This window comes from Lathyrus oleraceus, chromosome 7 (assembly GCF_024323335.1).
Source record: "Lathyrus oleraceus cultivar Zhongwan6 chromosome 7, CAAS_Psat_ZW6_1.0, whole genome shotgun sequence".
NCBI lineage: Eukaryota > Viridiplantae > Streptophyta > Magnoliopsida > Fabales > Fabaceae > Lathyrus > Lathyrus oleraceus.
Window position 1 is genome coordinate 510,173,936 of NC_066585.1, and position 24,171 is coordinate 510,198,106.

Consider the following 24,171-nt stretch of genomic DNA (forward strand, 5'->3'; position numbering starts at 1 on the left):
TATAGAATTTGATAAGGAGATTTATTAGAAAGAATGCGAGTATCACTCCTTAAACATTCTAGTTTAGGGCTAAATTGTGTTTCAATGAAGGAAATAAAATTTATTAAATGGATTAAATGGATTCTTGTTTTAGCTTTAAATTTCGCCAAAATCACCCAAATGAATCTACTATAATCATCAATTAATATGAGAAAATATTTATAACCTAAAATTGAAGTGTAGGAATATGGACTCCAAATATCAAATATCAGCATTAATAATATTAAAAACATTAGAAGTTTTAATGATACTACTAAAATATGTTAACTTTCTTTGCTACAAAAATGACAGATATCACATGGGGCTTTATCTTTATTGAATTGAATAAAGAAAAATTGACAGATATTCATTGATGTCTATGTAAAGAGATATGACATAATCTCACATGTCATAGGATAGAATCTGAAGCATTATTGGAATTCCAATCAGAACATGAATGAAAAGAAGTAAGGCAAACTAAATTAGAATTAGACTAGATTGCTTGAGCATGAATAATATATAGACCACCAACCAATCTAGTTATACAAATTATCTTCTTGGTGCTTCCTACAAATATATACAATGGTTAGTAGTAAAAATATTAGAACAATTATTTTCCTTTTAACCAGTTGTGGAATTGAAATCAATTTTGTATGAAAATTTGGAACAAATAAAACATTGCTAAGCTGCAGGTCATTCAAAATGTAAGATAAGTTTGAAATGGGAAAGGTGTTATTTACAAGTGTATTGTTATAAGTTTAATAAAATGTGTACTAATAAAAAGTACTGAAGTGTAAGAGTTTCTCCTAGAAGGGCATGGATACTCAAAGACCCTAATAAATATACTATAAGTTGGGATAGTGAGGGCTAACTCCTGGCGGCAAGTAGTCCTTTACGATGGTTTTTGAGATTATTTGAGGGAGCAACTCATGTGTGGTGAGAGACCCTGATGATGGTCGACGATGTTGGGTTGCAAATGAGCGATTAGCTTAACGGTGTTTGGGCTACTAGGAGCATGTAGCTCTCTTAGTAGTAATAAGTGTGTATAACTTAAGGATCTCTCTTATCCCTTTGAGGGATAAGGTATTTATATGGATTTCCATGGGCTACGGTTTTTGCCCCTCTGGACGTGGTCTTAATCGTCTCCCCTTATTAGGGAGGTTATTGTCTGTCTATACTTCTGGAGTCGGCAAAGACTTTCTCTTACGTGTTGTATGGACCGGATGCGCGACTCCTTTGAATTCTGCCGAGCGGCCCAAAATTGTTATGTGGGGGTGCTTTAACCCAGGACTTTACCAAATATGACATTACACAGTCCCTTAAACACGAGGCATTTTTCGTAAAAGGGCGAAGTGTTTAAAACCATTCTTCTTCTCAAAAGGCATCCCTCGCTTTGTCGATGATTCCCTCGACTGAGGATGATGTTGTGGGACAATTCCCCCTCGCAGGTGAGTCCTTGTGTGGCATAAGCGTTTAACAGGTCTTGGGAAACGTTTTGGTTTTGAAGTGACGTTTCGAGACACCAAACATCAATCAATTTGGCCAGATTGAGTGTTGGATGAAAAGAGGCATATGTAGCATTTAATGCACCTCATGTGTCTCACACAGCCTTTGCTGTTGTTGAATCAACGATCTTCTCAAACATGTTCAGATCCACACAGTGGTGGATATAGAGCATAGCCTTCTGATCCTTCTTCCTCATCTCTCTATGCGTCTTTCTTTATGCTTCAGTTGCATCTACTGCAACAGCTGTGTAACCATCATTGAATTGATCAAGTACCAAACAACACACACATTTGAATCATCCATCGACTCTAATTCTTTCCATCAAATACTAGAAACTTTGTGTTCAAGCTACCATTTCCGCCGTTCATTTTCGTTCTTGTTCAAATTCACTTAAAAACTCACCAACACTCGTGTTTTTCAATCCCTAAAAAAATATGATTTTGTTTCGACTAAGATCTTCAATTCATTATGAATTGATTAAGCAGAATCAATCACACATGCCTCACGTACACTCGTGTTTTCCGTTCTTGAATCCGAATCGGAACTCTAGATACCAATTGTTGGAGTACAAGGATGAAGATGAAGAAGATGATGGAAGGGAAAAATTGTAACTAACTTTTAAATTCTATTACAAAAAGAGTTATACATCTAACTAAATGTAAATTCAGATTATATACAAATTCAAATCTGAAATGAAACTCAAATGCAATCTAAACTTAAATGACACTTAAATGAAATACAACTAACTACTTGAATTTGAATTACACTTTAACATATTTTACGGGTAGGGATTCTCTACTGCACTAATCTCTGCAACCCTCTTTCATACTCTTTTATGTGTCTATCTCTCTCATCTCTTCACTTTGATTTTTATTTTCTGATATATCTCTCATCACACACACATAAAATTAAAGTTGAACTCAACAGGGGATCCAAATCCTTAATTTACCCCTTTGTTTTGTGATACTTCGGATGTCTAACATTGACAAAGATATTTAAATTTAATCATTTTTTATTTTCTTAAATTACATGTGTCTATGTGTTAGTGTAATGTTGGATGTTGTGATCAATGTTGGATGACATGAATTTAAATACTTTTGAAGTTAAGATTTTTCTATAGAAAAATGAATCATATTAGTGAAAATTGATTTTTTTTTATAAATAATCTTTTTAGGGAAATTTATCTTACCAATTTAGTGGAGTCATCCCTCCTATTCACCATCTTTTTTATCTCCAAGATTAAACCCTAAATTTTGAGAAAGTAGACTTTTGTTCCACTCAACCAATGTGAAGTCTGTAGTTAAGGGAGTAGTTAAGGGAGTTAAGAGTCAATAAAGTAACTAATAAGACTAATGAAATAAAGTTAACTATTTTCCCTTTAATTTTACTCTAACATTTTTCTTCTTCTTCTTTTTTTCTCTCTATATATAAAAAAGACTTTTTACACATTATAATATTTTTTTAATATACATTTTACTTTACTTTTGTAACTAACTACAATTTCTCTCTACTAATAGAAGTAAAAGATAGAAGTAAAAACATTCTTAGGAGACTTACATATAGTAATAATACATATAGGCATTAATATTAGTATAATTCAAATCTAATTAACTAAAAATTCGATGCCAAGGATATTTAGATTTAGATTTTAGTATAATTCAAATAATAGATATTTAAATTTTAAAATATTTAACTAAAAATTTGATCTCTAATAAAAAAACTACATTAAAAAAAGTCTAATATTGTCTCTTATGCAAAGAACATTATATACTCAACTACTTATTCTTCTAAATTGTTTGAACAATTTATTTCAGGTTTCTTCTCTCATGATCTAAAACATGTGAATCTGATTAACATTGGAAAGTAATATTATATCAAAGAGCGAGTCTTTTAAATACATTATTCAATCATCTCATTATTCCTCACTCTCTAAGTACCGTTGGAAATCCACCAAAACCTATGAAGAATTTCAATCAATCTTGATGAACAAGATTGTTATCACCCACACAATGACAATAATAGAAAAGAACAATGGAGAAAGAAAGAAAGTAAAGAACGATGAAGGAGAAGAAGAAATAAATTCTGCAGAGTTTCTCTCTACCCACAAACTGTGGAAAACTTCTTATTCACTTTGCAACTGCAAAATACTGTGAATTACAATGTTATGAACACTTTATTCACTTCATTACAAGAATAAGGGTTACTCCTTCTATTTATAGATTTAGGTTAACTTGGACTTCAAGTCAAAACCCAAAACTATAAAAGCCCAAAATAGCTAACACTGCTAAAATAGGCCTAAGTCGAAATCCTGTGTAAAGCAACATGCTTCGACACTTCGACACACTAACACAACTCAACATACTAGGTGATTCGACACTTCCTTGTTTTGTCGAGCAACTTTCTTCGACACAAGGAATTACAATTTAATATACCACCTAATTCATTGTGTCTAAGCTATCTACATTCATCATATCTCTTAGTCTTCTGAACACTTCGACCTGGACTCCCTTCTTCATGATGTCTGCAATCTGATTCTTAATTCTACAGTGTTCCACATTCATCTTCTCATCTGCTACCTGCTCTCGAAGATAATGGAACCTCATTTCAGTGTGCTTGCTTCGACCATATGATATCAGATTCTTCGCCAGATTGATAGCTGACATGATGTCGATCTTCATGGTAATTGCTCCATGACTATTTGTTGTTATCTCTTCGACCAGATTCAACATCCACGTTTTTTGACATACACAAGGGAAACAACTATGTATTCTGCTTCACACGATGATAATTCCACTATTGGATTTTTTCTCGAACTCCAACCAACTGATGCACCACCAAGCATAAACACATAACCAACTGTGGATTTTCGATCCTCAGCATCATTACACCAACTTGAGTCGGTGTATCCCACTAGTTTGCATTCTTTTCCTTCATCAGTTGCATAAAAAAATGTCATAGTCAAGAGTTCCTTTCAGATACCTTAGTATCCTCTTCGTCGCTGCTAGATGTGATACCTTTAGCTTCTGCATAAATCTACTCACCATACATACACTGTATGCTAAGTTAGGTCTTATGTGACAAAGGTATCGAAGTGACCTAATAAGTCTTCTATATTGGGTTGGTTCGACATCATCCTCATTTGAATCTTTCGAAATTTGTAATTTGGGCTCAGCTGGAGTCAAAGTTGGGTTGCAATCTTGCATCTCAAATCTCTTGAGTATTTCTCCTCCATACCTTCTTTGATGCATCATTAAACCTCTACCACTCTTGTAGAATTCGATGCCAAAGAAATATGAAATGTCACCCAGATCTGACATTTCGAAATCCTTATTGAGATCACCTTTGAAGTATTTGATCTCCTTCTTGCAGCTACCTGTTATCAACAGGTCATCGACATAGAGGCATAGTATAAGCAATTCACTCTTGCTTCTTATTACATATACACCATGTTCAGATTTGCACTTGACAAATTAATTCTCCATTCGAAAATCATTTATCTTATTGTTCCAAGCTCTTGGAGCTTGTTTAAGTCCGTACATGGCTTTATGTAGCATGTACACCTTTCTTTCTTTGCCATGTTTCACAAACCCAGCTGGTTGTGCAACATAAACTTCTTCTTCTAAGGGGTCATTCAGGAATGCACATTTTACATCCATTTGACACATCTGCCAGTTGTTTATGTTTGCTAGACCAACAACTAATCTGATTGTTTCGATCCTAGCAACAGGTGCAAAAACTTCATCGAAGTCGGTTCCTTCTTTCTGAAGAAATCCTTTCGCCACAAGCCTCGCCTTGTGTAGAGTCACTTCTCCTTTAGGATTCAACTTTACCTTGTATACCCACTTCACATTGATTTCCTTCTTGTCTTGGGGCAATTCGACAAGTGACCAAGTGTTGTTGACTTCGACTGATTTCAGCTCTTCGTCCATTGCTTTCATCCATTTCGAATATTTCAATGGCTTAGCTGCATTGACAGGTTCAACATCAGCGTAGAAATCATAATGTACCACCTCACCTTCTTCATTGACCACTTCATTTGATGTAATCACACATTCTTGCAACCTTGCAGGCATGTGTCTTGTTCTTTGATGTCTGTTTGGGCCTACTTCACCTCTGACTTCTTCATGTCGAACTTCTCTTTCGACTTCACTAGTTGGTTCATCATAAAAGATTCTCACTCAATCTTTCTTGACATTCTCAGTCCAATCTCACTCCTTAAGCTCATTTATGATCATGTCCCTGCTGATCACCACTTGCTTATTCACTGGGTCGAACAACTTGTATCCTCCAGTAGAATGATATCCCATCAGGATCATCTGATTTGACTTGTCATCAAGTTTTCTTCTCAGCTGATCTGGCACATGTCTATATGCTATAGATTCAAACACCCTCAGATGACTCAAGCTAGGCTTGACACGAGACCAACATTCTTCTGGCATGATTCCTTCTAGCTTTTTCGTCGGACATCTGTTTAGGATATATGTCACAGTCGACACAACTTCTCCCCATAATTCTTTAGGTAGACCCTTGCCTTTCAACATACTTCTAACCATATTCATAATGGTTCTATTCTTCCTTTCTACGACTCCATTCTACTGTGGAGTGTAGGGTGACACCACCTCATGCACAATCCCTTCTTTCACACATTATACATCGAAGTCTTTCGATACACATTCTCCACCACCATCAATCCTCAAAATCTTTATCTTTAGACCGCTCTATCTTTCGACTACAGATTTAAACTTGGAAAATACCTCGATCATTTCACTTTTCTTCTTGATCAGGTAAGACCATAATTTTCGATTGAAATCATCTATGAATGTAACAAAGTATTTTTTACCTCCAATCGAATCCACCCGAAGAGGACCACATATGTTAAAGTATATGACTTCAAGAATTGCCTTCGACCTGCTTCTTGCATCCTTACTGAAGTTGTTCTTATGATGCTTTTTCGGCACACATTCTTCACACTCTTCGTTTGAAATGTCGATTTTTGGTAATCCTGAAACCATATTTATTCTCTTCAAATCTCTGATGTCTTTGAAATTGAGATGGCCAAGTATATAATGCCATATCCATTCATCTCTGTTGGCTGTTGTTCCAAGGAACTTATGCTCCATCACATTTAGCTCAATCTTGAAGGTTCTATTCTGAGACATTGGGGCCTTCAAGATCAACCTTCCATTTGAGTCGAGAACTCTCATCATTTTGTCTTTGATCGACACCTTGTAGTTCTTTTCGACTAACTGCCCTATACTGAGCAAATTGCTCTTCATGCCTAGTATGTACAACACATTTAAAATTATTGACCTCTTGCCATCTTTCCTCATAATCAGAACATCACCAACACCTTCAGCTGGTAGAGTGTTGTCATTTGCAAATTTCACCATTTTCTTCATTGAGGGATTTATATTGACCAACCAATCTTTCCTTCTAGACATATGTGATGAGCATCCCGAGTCCAAGTATCATTGGTCCTTGAATCTCTCTTCATCTCTTGTTGTAACCATCAACAACGTCTCTTCTTCTTCATGTTTCGCCAGCTTTGCATAAGTTTCTTGATTCTTCTGCTTTTCTGGATAATCACTAGAATAGTGATCATACTTTTGACAATTGTAACACTGAATGTGACTCTTGTCTGGTTTTTACCACCACCTCTTCCTCTACCTGTAACACCACCTCTTTGGTTGCCTTGGTTCCAGGGTTTTCTCTGATTCGACCAGTTTCCTTCTTTCTGATTTCGACAAGTCGAATTGATGTAACCTCATCTGCCTTTGTTTCCATTCCAAATTCCTTTGCCTTTCCTTTCTTTTGTTGATTGCGCCTGCAAAGCCATATCACTCTTCGATTTTCCTACAGCTCTTTCAGCCATTTTTTGTTCATGAGATTCAAACGTCCCTTAAAGTTCTTCCTTTGTCAGCTTTGACAAATCTTTCGACTCTTCTATGGTTACTACCACGTGGTCGAACTTTGGAGCCAACGACCTCAAGATCTTTCCAACAACAGATCTTGATGTCAACACTTCTCCATATACCTTCATTTGATTCACCAGTTTCGTAACCTTGGTGAAGAAATCAGTTATGCTTTCATTGTCTTCCATCTGAAGCAATTCATACGTCCTTTTGTGAGTTTGTAACCTCGCCTCTCTCACCTTCTTCGCGCCTCTAAATGATTTCTCTAAAATTTCCCATGCTTCTCTCATTGACTCTGCATCACTAACATTTTCAAAGTTATCTGCATCAACACATTGATGGATTATAAAGAGAGCTTTATAATCTTTCTTCTTCAACTCTTTATGCACAACCTTTTCTTGATCTGTCGCGTCTTCTACAAGCGTTGTTACTCCTTCCTTCACAAGATCCTAAAGATCTTGATAAAATAACACAATATTTATCTGTTTGCACCAAATCTCATAATTGTTGTTCTTGAGAATCGAAAGATTTGAAGGAAAATGTCTTTTTGGATGATTCGTTGCCATGTTGATTTTCTTCCCACGAATCGATTAAACTAGGCTCTGATACCAGATGTTGGAAATCCACCAAAACCTTTGGAGAATTTCAATCAACCTTGATGAACAAGATTGTTATCACCCACACAATGACAATAACATAAAAGAACAATGGAGAAAGAAAGAAAGTAAAGAATGATGAAGGAGAAAAAGAATTAAATTCTGCAGAGTTTTTCTCTACCTACAAACTGTGGAAAACTTCTTATTCACTTTGCAACTGCAAAATACTGTGAATTACAATGTTACGAATACTTTATTCACTTCATTACAAGAATAAGGGTTACTCACTCTATTTATAGATTTAGGTTAACTTGGACCTCTAGTCAAAACCCAAAACTATAAAAGCCCAAAACTATAAAAGTCCAAAATAGCTAACACTACTAAAATAGGCCTAAGTCGAAATCCTGTGTGAAGCAACATGCTTCGACACTTCGACACACTAACACAACTCAACATATTAGGTGGTTCGACACTTCCTTGTTTTGTCGAGCAACCTGCTTCGACATTACAATTCAACAAGTATAACCACACTAATAGATTTTTTTAAATAATCATTTTTTTTCAAAAATAATACGAAATAACCATAATTTTAAAGTATTTATCAATATAACCACTTAAAAAACAAGACGTAATTTATTATGGCGCATGCATTGATCAATTTGTACGCAAACGTCATTACAATTGGCACATGCATGTAATATGTAAGAGCGTGACGCATGCATGTAAAATATAGGAATATGCACTGCACCACTACAATTGGCGCATGCATGTGGTTACCCTTTATTTTTTTACATGCATGTGTCAATTGTAGTAGCGCATGCTCTTATATTTTACATGTATGCGTCAATTGCAGTATGCATGCGTCAATTGCAGTGACACATGCTCTTACATTTTACATGCATGCGTCAATTACAATGACACATGCTATTATATTTTACATGCATGCGCCAATTGCAGTGGCGCATGCTCCCACAAATATGATTAGTTTGGTAAATAAATTGAAACCATGGTTATTTTGATATTTAATTTGAAAATGTTGATTATTTTGATATTTAATTTGAAATTGTTGATTATTTCAAAAACAAAATCACACCAATAGCGTGAATTTGTACAATTAAGTTTTTCATTTTCATTTATAAATTCAAAACTTCTATCGGCAATAATAGATGATAAAAATATAAATATATATGTCATGTTAAATTAACGTTATTAATAGTTGTATAAGGATATCTGATCACATATTTGAATTTATGATTTCTTATTTGTTTATTTTGAAAATATGAAAATTTTAACAATTAAACTATTTATAAAAATATAAGTACATCTTACAAGTGTGTGACAACAATATTATATGATAAAAATTATAACCAACCCAGAGTAATTGTACATAACAATCATGTGAAATCAAGCATTTGAAGGGTAATTTTCAATTTCAAACTACTCACAAATATTTGAAGAGGTTAAAAATTTGGAGGAAACATAGGAAATCTATAGGTTAATTTTATAATTAAAACAGGAAATTAAATATTTATTGATACCTTTAATATATGGACAAAAGTATTGGTACCGCAGATCTAGACTTTTTGCAGGAGTTGCATTCTTTATTCGTTTTTCTTAGAGATGATTAGTGTTAAAGAAAATAGAATAAGGTGACAGAGAAATGAGAAAAATAATTAAGTTTTTTTTTAATAAAAGTTGGCTTTTTAAGTTTTTTTTTACATTTTAGTTCTTTTAATAAAATTATCTTAATGGATTGTAATAAAAGCCAAAATAATACAAATAGAAATCTTACCTCTCAATCCACTTCAACAAAAAAAAACACTCACATTTGAAATATATATATATATATATATATATATATATATATATATATATAAAACATATAATTTACAAATTCTAGTATTTGACTATGTCGAATACTTGCTTACACACTTCGACACATATGTTGTATTTGACTTCGTCAAATACAACTTACTCCTTCTTATATTACTTCGACAATGTTGTCTGACACAACTATGTCGAACACATATTTCCTACAAAAACACTAAACTATATCTTCTAAGACACCTCAAAATTCATGTTTTTGAGATTTCTTATCCCAATGTTTCTCTTCAACTCATCAAATCTTATTTTCTTCAGTGGCTTGGTGAGTATATCAGCTAGTTGTCATTCTTACTTGCAATACTAAAGTTCAAGTTTTCCTTTGTTTACTTCATCCCTAAGAAAATGACACATCCTCTCTATGTGTTTAATTCGACCATGAGACACAAGATCATTTCACAGATCGATAACTGACTTGTTATCAACAAACACTTCATTTTCTTAGGTCTGATGATCTTGAGCTCTTCGATTAGCATATCTATCCATACTGCTTGAAACGTTGCATACGATGCAATTACGTACTTAGCTTCACAAGATGACAAAGCCATAATGCTTTGTTTTCTCGATCTCCAAGAGATTTGAGTTGTTTCAATCATGAATATATAGCCTGTAGTACTCTTATTCTCGTCTTGATCTCCAGTGAAGTCTGAATCAATGTAGCCATGTACTTCTGCATATATGTTGGTATTCTTTCGCCTTGACATCAACACATCATGATCAATTGTACCTTTTATGTTTCTCAACACTCTTGATTGCAGTTAGATGACATTCTTGTGGCTTCTCCATGAATATATTCAACAACTCGACACTTTGACAAGCATCAGGTCGAGTGTTGCATAGATACCTTAAAGATCCAAATATTTGCTTGTACATTATTGCACTTACAAACTTGATGATAGTCCGCCATTGCATATATTTAGTCGAAAAATTAGAGAAAAACAAGTGAAAGTTGAGCTAAAATAAAGAAGATTGACCAAAAAAATGAAGAAAAAATAGCTAAGTGTGAAAATTGTGGACTTGATGAAAATTTGAGCGAAAATGAAGGAAAGGCATGCATCCATAAGAATAATCACACACGCGATACGATCTTTAAAGTTGCATCGCGCGCGTGATAGATACTTTTTTTGGACTTTTCTGACGCGTTCTACTCCATCCTGATGCCTTTAAAAAGAGATTTTCTGCACTTTCATATGGGTTACTATTTTGGGAGATTGAAACACGAATTTGAAGCACAAATGCAGATTTTTAGAGCATTTGAAGTCATTGGAGGTCATCCCTTCAAGGGACTTCTTATGTTGTTTTCATCAATCAATTATGGTATTTTTAGTTGCACTATGAGTAACTAAACTCTTCTAGGTTAGGTTGTGTTATGATGAACCTATTTCTATATTGTTGGATTCTATGTTAATTTGACCATTGTATGAACCTATTGATCTATAATCTTATGCAATTGCTTCTTGTTCGTAATGCTTTTTATGTGAGATACTCTTTTAATTTGATTTTGTGCATATATGGAATACTGACCATTAGTCTATATGTTGGATCTAGGACAATTTTTGTACTTATGCTGGTTGAATAGGGATAGAAGACCTAACGTTCTAGACATCGTCTAACCCTACTTATGCTTCCAGACTAAGGATATAAAGCTCTGAGTAATGGTTAATGAGTTATTTCACGAGGAATCGGTTCTAACAATTTTGTTAATTTTCTGTGGAATTATAGTGATTATATTATTCATACATGACATCAAACAATAACAATAGAGGAATATGGGATTCTACAACACAACCTTGCCACTTTCGTGACATTATTTACTCGTTTATTTAATTTTCGCACTGAAACTCGAAACCCCTCCCCCTACTAGTTTTCTATAAATTACACACATTTTGTCTTACTTGAAGAAAGTTCTTGTGGATTCGATATTTTTATTACTTCGACAATATCGATACACTTACCGAGAAGTCGTCAAATTTTTGGCGTCGTTGCCGAGGACTGTTGATTTTTCAACAAGGCGACGTTTGTGCAAATTTTTTATTATTTTTAGTATTTTTACTTAATTTTTCTTGTTTATCATAGTGCAATTAAGGTATTTTTTGTTTATGTATGAGCAGTTCATGATCAACATTAATTCCATTGGATCCAGAAATTGAAAGAGTCGCACGTGCTCACAGAAAAGCAATTAAAGAAGCAGCTCTGAATGGAGGAATACTAGAAGAATAGAAACTATTAAGTTCTTTTGATTCTGAAAAAAAAAAGTCATGGCAGTTACACAACCCTTAACTATAGGGATTACTGTAAACACACTGAAGAGTTACAGGTATCAAGAGGGTTTGTACCGGACGACCCTGCTAACTTTGATATTAATTTTTTTGTACTTTCAGGTTTAAGAGAAAATCTGTTCGACGGGAATGCGATTAGAGACCCATCGGCACATCTTGCACGCTTCTATGAAACAACTAAAAGAGAATAGCGATCAAAACGTAACGAAAATTAAAATTTTCTCCTTTAGTGATCCTTACGAATGGGCATGATTAGTGATAGAATCGTTACCTGTTGTGGCGATTGAAACCTTTGATGCAGATCTAAGGAGTGATCACGAACGTTGAATGATGACAACGCCTCTACTCAATCCACACGAATGGATTCCTTCAATCTCAGTGCTAGCTGCTACAAATGAAGGCTTTGAGTGAGAGAGGGAGAGAAACGAAGTTTCAACTGCTTAAATGCTTCTGCACAAGGGTTCTATTTATAGAACCACTTGTGTGGGCTGCAAGCTAAAAAATCCACTTAAAAAATCGAATCAATCCAACCTACATTAATTTGATTTGTTTGATTCAAATTTATTTATAAAAATTAATCAAATCAAACCTTATTTTTTTAAGGTAAAAGTCACCGAATTGCACCGCAAATATCTCTAATATCCACATTTGAATAAGTTCCTATTTTCAAATTTTCTAAAAGTAAACGGATGAATATATTAATACGAAAAGTAAAATATATAACTATATTAAAGATATAGACAAAAAGTATATAATGCATCCTTCATTTATAAAAACTTTATCATGAGCGTGTATATTTCTCTATAATTCCAACTCAATGTGGTCCTCTCCACGTGAACAAGTCCATCACTACCACCAATGATAAACCAACACATGTCAATCATTACTGCCAAATAAACCTATCAATGAAACATAGCTTGGGGAAGGTTACATCTATTGGTGGAACAGAACAGCTACAAACGATTATCTTTTCGAAACATGTCGCATGATGATTGGATAGGGAAGATCGTATGGAACTCTCGTTTGTCTTTGATTAATCAACGTTAATATTAGCATTAATCAACATTGAATTGAATTGTGTTTGTTTGTGAAGGATTATTTTTCATATATATGTATAGATTCATTGTCCCAACCCAACACTCACCAAACACACGCCTAATTGTTGTTATCATGACATTAAACACACGCCTAATAATTATTTTTATTATTATTATTATTATTATTATTATTATATAAGTTTTAAAGCTTATTTTAATATTTTTTGTTAACGATGACTTTAATAAATATATATGATATTATCTTAACTTTTAATTTGATTTAGAATTATACATCTATTATACAATAAATTTTAAAATTTTAATTATTAAAAATTTAACACCTTATGGATTCTTAACTAACACCTCTAATAAAGTTTGATGGTGGAATACGTCACTACCATGCCAATTTTGCTAGTAAGTATACCGTTCTTCTAAAATTTAACATGTTTTGTGGTGAGTGTCTTCTTTTACTAAAATGTGTGTTCAAGAAAACATGTTTAGAAACTAGGATTTCTTCCGAGTTATTTCTATTAATAGACTAGACCAGCATATATTACTCGTAGAGTATTGTATTATTTTTAAATATTGCTTTTATGGTTTTTTTATTTCATATTTATGAGATGTATACAATTTTGGTTGATCTCAATTTTACGTCACTGCGAATATAGGGTATTGTCTGTTTTGAGTGTGAGAATTCTCACGACTTTGTTCTTTAAAAAATACGCTCGTTGGATTGAGGTGTATGTATGTTGTATATAAATTATCCTTTGTCTTGATTCTAAGATAATGTGAGATTATTTTGGCCAACTCATAATAGTTGCCTCATAGTCGAGATTAAGAGGTATGGTGTGTAATTCAAGTACCCACAGATGACGATAATGCTGGTTACATGAATAGAAAATATGTGAATATCGAATAGATTTGATTTCTAATGTGATGGAGTGAGTTTCCATTATGGCAGAGCGGAGGTAGACTGTCAATGTTTTGATCGATCTCAAGTTTGTGTCACTGCGACTATGAGGTATTGTCATCTTTGAGTGTGAGAACCTTCACGACTTTGTCTTTTAGATAAAGCTCGTTACATGAATAAAAAATATGTGAATATCGAATAGACTTGATTTCTAATGTGATGGAGTGAGTTTCCGTTATGGCAGAGCGGAGGTAAACTATCAATGTTTTGATCGATCTCAAGTTTGCGTCACTGCGGCTATAAGGTATTGTCATCTTTGAGTGTGAGAACCTTCACGACTTTGTCTTTTAGATAAGAAGTCTAGTTGGGTTGAGGTGTATGAGTGTTGTATAAAAACTACTCTTAGTCTCGATTTCTAAGTAATGTGGAATTATTTTGGTCATCCTAAAACAAATATGTTCGGGAACACACATTTCATTGATATGAGCTTTCATGCTTTAAATATCAGCATACTTTTGTTATGAGTGTCTTTTTAATATATTTCAGCGGACAAAAGTATCTTTGAAGAAATAGACGTCTATGAATTTCTTGATCGATCGACATAAAGGAAGATTGACACTTAGGCCAACATATGTTTTAATGTGCAAATAAGTATGAGGAAAACACACGTATGTGTGAACTTGAAAAAGTTTTCCTATTTGTGGGACTGAATAATTAAGATTTAATTATAGAACAAATAACTCTTAAAATCATTTTAAGTAAAGTGGTCAAATATGATAAAACATGTGTTGACAATCAACGTGTTTTTATTAGATTTAATTATTAGATTTAATTCATATTTAAGTTTGTTAGATATTAGATTTAAATATTAGATTTGATTCATATTTAAGTTTGTTAGATATTAGATTTAAATATTAGATTTGATTCATATTTAAGTTTGTTAGAGGCTTATAAATAGGGTGTCAATCATTGTAACTTTTAATCCTTTTTGTAGCCATCATTCTCTGAATAAGAATATTTCCATTCATCATATATTCTACCTTTGCACCAACAATTGGTATCTAGAGCTCCGGTTCAGATTCATTGGGAAACACGGGAAACACGAGTGAACGTGAGGTCTTGTGTGTTTGATTTTGATTCTTAGATTCGTGTTGAATCTTGAACAAAATCTGATCAGAATTTTAATTCTGTGGGTTGGGAAACACTGTGTGAGAAATCTGAGTGTATTGTGCAAGGTAGAAAGATGAACGGAAACGGCAACATGAACACCAAACTTCCAGTATTTGACGGTAAAAACTGGAATCGTTGGATGATCCAAATGCGTGTACTGTTCGGTGCTCAAGATGTTCTAGATCTTGTCACTGATGGTTATGTTCCGGTAGCAGCAGATGCGACGGATGAACAGAAAAACACGCAGAAGGAAGTAAGGAAGAAGGATCAGAAAGCATTGTTCTTCATTCATCAATGTGTTGATGTAAATGTGTTTGAGAAGATTGCAGATTCAACGACAGCAAAGGCTGCGTGGGACACACTGGTTAGATGTTATGGTGGTGACGCATCAGTGAAGAAGGTGAAGCTTCAGTCCTTGAGAAAGCAATATGAGAATCTCAACATGAAGAATAATGAGAAAGTTTCTGAATACATCTCCAGAGTGATTCTGATCACTAATGAGATGAAAGCGTGTGGAGAAACTCTTTCTGAAGAAACAATCATGGAGAAGGTATTGAGATCCCTTACCTCTCAATTTGATTACATTGTGGTAGCAATAGAACATTCCAAAGATCTGAGCACCATGAGAATTGAAGAGCTGCAGAGCAGTCTAGAAGCGCAAGAGTTGCGTTTGACTGAGAGAACTTCTGAAAGGGAAGTAGAGCAGCAGGCTCTGAAAGCAACTTCTGATAGGAGGTATCAGAAGCAGTCAGAAGCCAGGAGAAGATCTGATGGTGGTCAGAAGTCAGAAAGCTCAACCTCTGATAGACAAAAAAATGCTCAGAAGGGAAAAGAGAAGTATGACAAGAAGAAAATCCAATGTTACTGTTGTAAGAAGTTTGGTCACTTTGCTAGAGACTGTTGGTCAAACAAGGAGAGAAAATCAGAAGAAGCAAATATAGCCAGAAGTTCTGATGACGAATCTGTGCTATTGATGGCCTCTGAATCTGATGATATGGATCTGATAGACTGGTGGTATATGGACACTGGTTGTTCAAATCATCTTACTGGAAACAAGAAATGGCTGGTTGACTTTGACTCTGAAAAGAGGACAAAGATCAGATGTGCTGATGACAAATATCTTAATGCAGAAGGTATGGGAAATGTCAGAGTGACTCTGAACAATGGGAAAACAGCATTGATTCAGAACGTGTGGTATATACCTGGCATCAGAAGCAATCTGATGAGTGTGGGACAATTAATTGAGAAAGGTTTCTCAGTTACCATGAAGGACAATCTTCTGAAGCTGTACGACTGTAATCAGAAGTTGATTATGGAGTCAGAACAGGGAAGGAATAGAACATTCAAGGTGAATGTCAGAACTGCAGACTCAGAATGTCTTAGTGCAACAAGTGCTGAGAAGGAGAGTGAGCTGTGGCACAGAAGATTTGGTCATTTGAATTTCAGAAGCTTAAAACATCTGAATTCAAAGAAGTTGGTACATGGAATTCCTGCAATTAAGAAGCCTGAAAAGTCATGCAAAGTTTGTATGGAAGGAAAACAACCACGATTGCCATTTGCGTCAGAAACTGCTCCAAGAGCAAAACATGCCTTGGGAGTTGTACATTCTGATGTGTGTGGTCCATTTCCAGTAGCATCGATGGGAGGGAATAAATACTTTGTGTTATTTGTTGATGAATTCACAAGAATGACATGGGTATCCCTTATTAAGTTCAAACACGAGGTGTTTGATGAATTCAAGAAGTTCAGAATGAAGGCTGAGAATCAGAGTGGTCAAAAGCTGAAGATTCTTAGAACTGACGGTGGAGGTGAGTATAACTCCAAAGAGTTCCAGAAGTTCTGTGAGGAGAATGGAATTGAGCATGAGGTTACTGCTCCTTATACCCCTCAACACAATGGTCTTGCTGAAAGAAGAAACCGAACTTTGCTTGATATGGTGAGAAGCATGCTAAAGGAGAAGAAGCTTCCTCAGAAGCTCTGGGGAGAAGCTGTTGCCACCGCAACGTATGTACTCAACCGATGTCCTACGAAGAAGTTGAAGGAAATAGTTCCAATACAGAAGTGGACTGGAGATAAGCAAAGTGTTAGTCATCTGAAGGTGTTTGGTTCTGTTTGCTATAAACATGTTCCAGAAGCCAGAAGACAGAAGCTGGATGATAGAAGCAAAGTGATGATTCTGATAGGGTACCACAGTACAGGTGCATACAAGCTCTATTGTCCAGAAACCAATAAAATTGAATTCAGCAGAGATGTGATTGTGAAGGAATCAGAAGTTTGGAATTGGGATAAGTCTCAATCTGACTCTGATGTTAGAACCTCTGAAGAAAGGTCAGAGTTCAGAATTTCTGAGGTTGGAGTAAATTCTGACGTTGATTCTGACTCTGATAGTGATCTAGAATCTGATGTTCCAGACTCTAATGTTCCAGACTCTGATGTTGCAGACTCTGATGTTTCAGACTCTGATGATCCTGACTCTGATGACCCAGACTCTGATGGTAATCCAGATTCTGGTGGCAATTCAGACTTTGGAAATATGCCAGAACCTTCAGATAGTCAAAGTTCTGGAGGAAGTCAACCATCTGAAGGTAGAAACTCTGAAGTTGAAGACTCTGAACAAGTTCAGAGACCACAAAGAGTCAGAAACATCCCCAGAAGATATGCAGAATTTGACATGCTGCAAGACACTGAAGTAGACTCTGAAGGAGAAGTTATTCAGTGTGCCATGTTAGTAGACTCTGAACCCATAAGTACAGAAGAGGCTCTTAAGCAGAAGCTCTGGCTAAAGGCCATGAAAGAAGAACTTGATGCTATAGAGAGAAACAAGACTGGAAGTTCTGAACAAGAGATAGCCAAGTTCAAGAAAGTTCTGATGAATGAATTCGAAATGACTGATCTAGGCAAAATGACATACTTTCTAGGGATGGAGTTCAGATACTCTGAGAAAGGTATTATTTTGCATCAGCTCAAGTATGAATTAGAACTTCTGAAGAGATTTGATCTGAAGAATTGTAAGATTGTTGTTACTGCATGCCAAGCTGTGTGGATTCTGAATCTATTGCAGGATCTGAAGATTAAAGTAAACAAACCTCTGAAGCTGATGATTGACAACAAGTCTGCAAACAATCTTGCCAGAAACCCAGTGTTGCATGGGAGAAGCAAGCACATTGAGACCAAGTATCATTTTCTGAGACATCAAGTTCAGAGGGGAGTGATAGAAGTTGTACACTGCAGCACTCAGAAGCAGTTGGCAGATGTTCTGACGAAAGCTATCAAGACTGATCAATTTCTCAGATTAAGGGATGGAATTGGTGTTACAAGTTTTGATGGAATATGAATTAAGGGATGGTATTAGATTTAATTATTAGATTTAATTCATATTTAAGTTTGTTAGATATTAGATTTAAATATTAGATTTGATTCATATTTAAGTTTGTTAGATATTAGATTTAAATATTAGATTTGATTCATATTTAAGTTTGTTAGAGGCTTATAAATAGGGTGTCAATCATTGTAACTTTTAATCCTTTTTGTAGCCATCATTCTCTGAATAAGAATATTTTCATTCATCATATATTCTACCTTTGCACCAACAGTTTTCATATCATTTTTATTTTACATTTTTTACTTCCTAACACCAAAGATATTAAATATTTTACAAAAAAATAAATTCAAAAAGTTATGCATAACAAGGTTGTTTCTCTTAGACTATGATAATAATTTTTAAAATAATTGATTTTAACATAAAAAAATGGTTTTGCATTTCATTTTTTAATGTAGTCCTTAAAACTACTCATCAACATTGTATCTTAGAGTTTTGTATCAATAATTATTTTATAGAAAAGCTAAAATAAAACTATATGAAAAATTATTATTTTTATTAAATACTAGTATAAAATACAAAATAATAAATATACTCCTCTTTAAGTCTCGATCATTAGACCAAATTTCTTTAAACTTTTACTTTTCACACAAAAAAAAAGTATTTTTTAAAAGTACTCCTTCCAATTTCCAAAAATAAGGAAAAACGAGTATATATATTTGATGATCTTATTTCTAAAATACTTTTGAATTATATATAAAATTCAAATTTTAAATAATCTTTTCTATTTTAGATGAACAAGTTTCAAACATATTACACTTAAAAATGTATATATTTTTACAAGAATATTCCTATACTCTTTTTTACATTAAATACAAATATTGTATATATTTGTTCACCGTATAAATACGGTAAATAATATTTTTTTAAATAAGCTTTTTTTATGAACAGTATCAGTGAGCACTATCCATGAACAATAACTTTAAAGTAATAAAATAAAATTGATTAATGAAATATAAATTATTGATTATGGAGCGATGAAATTGGTTAATAAACGTTTAAAATATTAAAATTAATTTTTAATGACAAATCAAATTTGATTAATAAAAAATAAAAAATTGCTTATATGAAATTATAAAAATTAGTATAAGAATAATATTTTTCATATTTTTATGAAATAAAAATAACTAAACATACCTAATTATTAAAAAAAAAATGGATTTTTTTTAATAATATCTTACTTTTTTTTATATACAATAATACTTTTGATTATTATATTATTACAATAATAGCATAATAATTAAAGATTGATTATTATATTATTACAATAATAGCATAATAATTAAAGGACACTATATTATGTGAATCATGTAGAATATTCTTTTGCCTCAAATCAACAGCAACTTGTTTGTTAAAGAAAAAAAAAAACAGCAACTTGTTTGTCTTCTCGGTCAAGTTCTGTATCCTAGCCTCTAACTTCTTCTTATTCTTCCTCTTCGTTCTTCACCCCAAATCACAACGCAAAGATCTTCAAAACAATCGCAAATCTTTTGCGAGGTAAATTTATATAATAATTCTCTATTTTCTTCCGTGCTGCATTTGGATTTTCGTTCTTCTTTTCTTTGTTTTGAAATTTTTAAATTTGTTTTTGATTTTGCGTTTAAAGTTTCGTTCTTTTGGTTTTTTCTTTTCATGGGCATTTGAATTGGGTTAGATTTGTATCCGAGGTTTGGGTTTTGAGGATACTGCTTGACGAATGAGGAATTGAAAGTGTTACTTGAAAATGATTTTTGTGATTTTCACGAGATGTGTGTTGGGAGATTATTACAATTTGTATTTCATTATAGTTGTTGTTTATAAGAGTTTCATGTTGTTTGAAATGTGGTTTGAAAATTGTGTTAGAAGTGGGAGATGTATCTGATCGCTCTTAACCGGTTTTGTAGAATTGAGTTATGTTCAAGATTCTTCTGGTCACCCGTTATTAGCTCTAGATGTCTAGTTGTGGGCGTGAGGTGACGTTTTAGGAGTCTCGCATCTCATGACATAACTTGAACACGAGTTTATAGAGGCGCATCTATGACCTTACAAGCCGATTTCGTAGAGTTGAGTTAGACGCGACTCAGATTTGATTTTGTGCAAGTAGTCATCATTTCCCCATTTTGGATTTGAAACTCTCATGCTTCTCTTCTTTTGTAACATGAGAGGAGAAGACATGATAACAAGGCTTAGCATCATGTTTAGTATTAAGTATAACAATTGTGTGATTTTTGTTGCTCACTTTAAGTGTTATCAAATATCCGCCGTGGCGATGCTATGGTGGATATACATGGCGGTGTTGGGGCTCGCCGGAATGGTAAATATCGGCCGATATTACAGGCTTTTCTGTCATAATCTGCAATAATAGCACCGCGAAATGGGTGGCATGGCAGGATTTCAGATTATTTATAATCCATAATCTATCCTTTTTTCAACCTTAATTTTCTTTGCCATCTTATACTGGTTTTGTGCATACAAATTTTATGTAACTTATTTAGTCTGATTTGATTCTTCTGTTACTTATCAGATTTGCTTTATTTCTTTCAGGTGTGCTTTTCATTCTATATTCTGATACTTGAAAATTTGAAAGGTTAATTAGGTATTGCTTTTTTCTTGATTACTCTACAAGTTTTCTACAAAGTCCATACTCTTGGGTGTCATAACAAAATTCAGGGAATGCTGAAAGATGTGCCTGCTAGTTAAAAACACTTTTCCCGAGGCCAACGAGGCTGTACCTCCGTCTGAGGTACTCTTAATCATCCTTGACGAGATTGGATGTTTAGTCCAATGTTCATATCTTTATCGTGCTCAAGTGATTGAGGTGGCTACAATTCTCCGCCATTGTAAGATTTCAAAACTCGACGTTGATGAAGATGGTTGAGCTTTGAGTTTCTCGAGAAGGTTTCTTGATATTAGCATTGGATTGTACAAAAATAAAAGTGTTGCTAGAAATGGAACGAAATGGAAGTGTGCTTATGCAACGATATGAACTCGGGAAGTTGTTAGGCCAGGGAACTTTTGCAAAGGTCTACCATGCAAGGAACCTCAAAAACGGCATGAATGTCGCCATCAAAGTTATTGATAAAGAAAGGGTTTTGAGGGTTGGGATGATTGATCAAATTAAGCGCGAAATTTCAGTGATGAGACTTGTCAGGCATCCACACGTTGTTGAGCTTTACGAGGTAATGGCGAGCAAAACCAAAATTTACTTTGTCATGGAGTATGTCAAAGGCGGCGAACTCTTCGACAAGATATCCAAAGGAAAGCTCAACCATGATGATGCTAGGAGATATTTTCAGCAATTGATCAGTGCCGTTGATTACTGTCATAGTCGAGGCGTGTGTCATCGTGATTTAAAACCAGAAAATCTTTTGTTGGATGAAAACGAAAATTTGAAGGTCTCAGATTTCGGGTTAAGCGCACTTGCCAACACTAAGCACCAAGATGGATTACTCCATACTACATGTGGCACCCCTGCGTATGTCGCCCCGGAAGTGATCAACCGAAAAGGATACGATGGGACTAAAGCTGATATATGGTCATGTGGTGTGATCTTGTATGTTATGTTGGCTGGTTTTCTTCCGTTTAGAGATCCAAATTTGATAGAGATGTATAAAAAAATTGGTAAGGCGGATTTCAAATATCCTAACTGGTTTTCATCAGACGTACGAAGATTGTTGTCGAAAATATTGGATCCAAATCCAAAGTCGAGGATATCTTTGGCCAAAATCATGGAAAGTTCTTGGTTCAAAAAGGGGTTAAAGAAGCCTATTGTTACCGACACAGACAACAAAGAACTAGCTCCTCTCGACATAGATGAAGTATTTAAAGCTTCTGAGAATGGCGATAATGTTGATCTTCCGAAACCTTGCAGTAACTTAAACGCTTTCGATATCATCTCCTTTTCGTCAGGTTTCGACTTATCCAGTTTGTTTGATGAGAAAGAACGAAAGACAGAGATGCGATTTACGTCTAACAAGCCTGTTTCCGTTATCATCTCCAAGTTTGAAGAAATTTGCAAGAGTCTCGGGCTAAAATTGAAGAAAAAAGACGGAGGTTTGCTCAAGTTAGAAGGTTTGAAGGAAGGAAGGAAAGGACGTTTAGGTATCGATGCAGAGATTTTCGAGATCACACCGGTCTTCCATTTAGTCGAGTTGAAAAAGTCGAACGGAGACACATTGGAGTACCAAAAGCTTTTGAAAGAGAATGTTAGGCCTTCACTTAAGGACATTGTTTGGACATGGCAGGGAGAACAACCTGAAGGACATTGTTTGGACATGGCAAGGAGAACAACCACATCAAATGCAGATAGAGGAACAGTTTTCTGATTCTAGCTTATCAGAGATTGTTCTACACCCAATTTCCTAATGAGTTTTTTGTATGTTTTTCGCTTCTTTATTATGTTCTTAGTAGTGAACACTGTCTATTCTGCAATTGTCATGTGATAATTGTGGTTAAGCATGTGTATTTGCTTGCTCAGCTAGTGTAACTATTTGACTATTTTTGGGTCTTCTGTGCTCTCTTTATTGACCTTGTTGGAAATGGCATTTTCATTTTGTAGCTTAAATAGTGGCATGATGAAGTTGCATATAATGTTTGTCCTTAAATTGAGGTGTCTGTTTTTCTGTTCTCTTTCATTTCGTTTGTTTTAGTTAAGTTGAATTACACATCAAAATACTTTGTAGGTGGGCAATCTACATTTTGCAAAAAAGTAATACGAAGTTATCCTGTATATTATTGGAAAGGTGAGTATCTGGGTTAAGTTGCGAATAATCATTGGACACATTTTAAACTCATGGCAGTGTGTTTATGTCTCCACTATCAGTGGATAATGTAGAAGTTAAGTTCTGAATTAACTCTCAGGATAGTAAATGGCCCTCTTAGACAGTATTTTTTTTTATAAATTTGACATATTTTAATAAATCATATATAATTTAATCAATCAATCATTGATCACAAAATACAATCAAAATACCATATATAATTCAATCAAAACATAAACTTATGTAATTCAATCAAAATATCATATATTAAGTAAAAACGCAAATCAAACATTGTTCACGAAATACAAACCAAAATATATGATCAAAATACAAAGAAAAAGTCAATTACTGAATATATATGGCCCCTAATTCCAACTTTGTCTCCTATACTACAAAGCATGTTTTGTCTTGGCTGTCATGGTCTCTATAGTGGTCTTCCCAAGAGTGTATTCCTGAAACTCTTCCCTCTCTATAGTTGCTCGCACAATAGTCATAATATGTTGACAAATCGACAACACATCAACGACATAGTCTGTCCTAGATTGCTCCTCCTTAATATCTTCTAATGAGTTGGCCTAGGTGTCTCTCACTCTACATCTAGTGTCATGTAAGGATGTGACACTCTGAAAAACCATTGAATATAGTCTAACATAGTACTCCCTAGCTGATGAGCTATCACACTACGTACATCCTCTGAGATTAAATGATCATGGTAATTCACAAATATCTCATCATCATCTCTAA

At 34.3% G+C, this 24,171-nt stretch overlaps 1 protein-coding gene across 1 annotated transcript; it reads left to right on the forward strand.

Annotated features, from left to right (window-relative positions):
• The first annotated feature begins 20,005 nt into the window (after positions 1 to 20,005).
• Positions 20,006 to 23,231, forward strand: LOC127105718 (CBL-interacting protein kinase 2). The gene is made up of 2 exons (XM_051042915.1): positions 20,006 to 20,185; positions 21,212 to 23,231. The coding sequence occupies exon 2, from the start codon at positions 21,616 to 21,618 to the stop codon at positions 22,990 to 22,992; it is 1,377 nt and encodes a 458-aa protein (XP_050898872.1). The 5' UTR covers positions 20,006 to 20,185; positions 21,212 to 21,615; the 3' UTR covers positions 22,993 to 23,231.
• Positions 23,232 to 24,171: the final 940 nt, after the last annotated feature.

What these genes read in the sequence shown, in the direction of transcription:
- LOC127105718 (XM_051042915.1), top strand. Translation starts at nt 21,616, where the DNA reads ATGGAACGAAATGGAAGTGTGCTTATGCAACGATATGAACTCGGGAAG.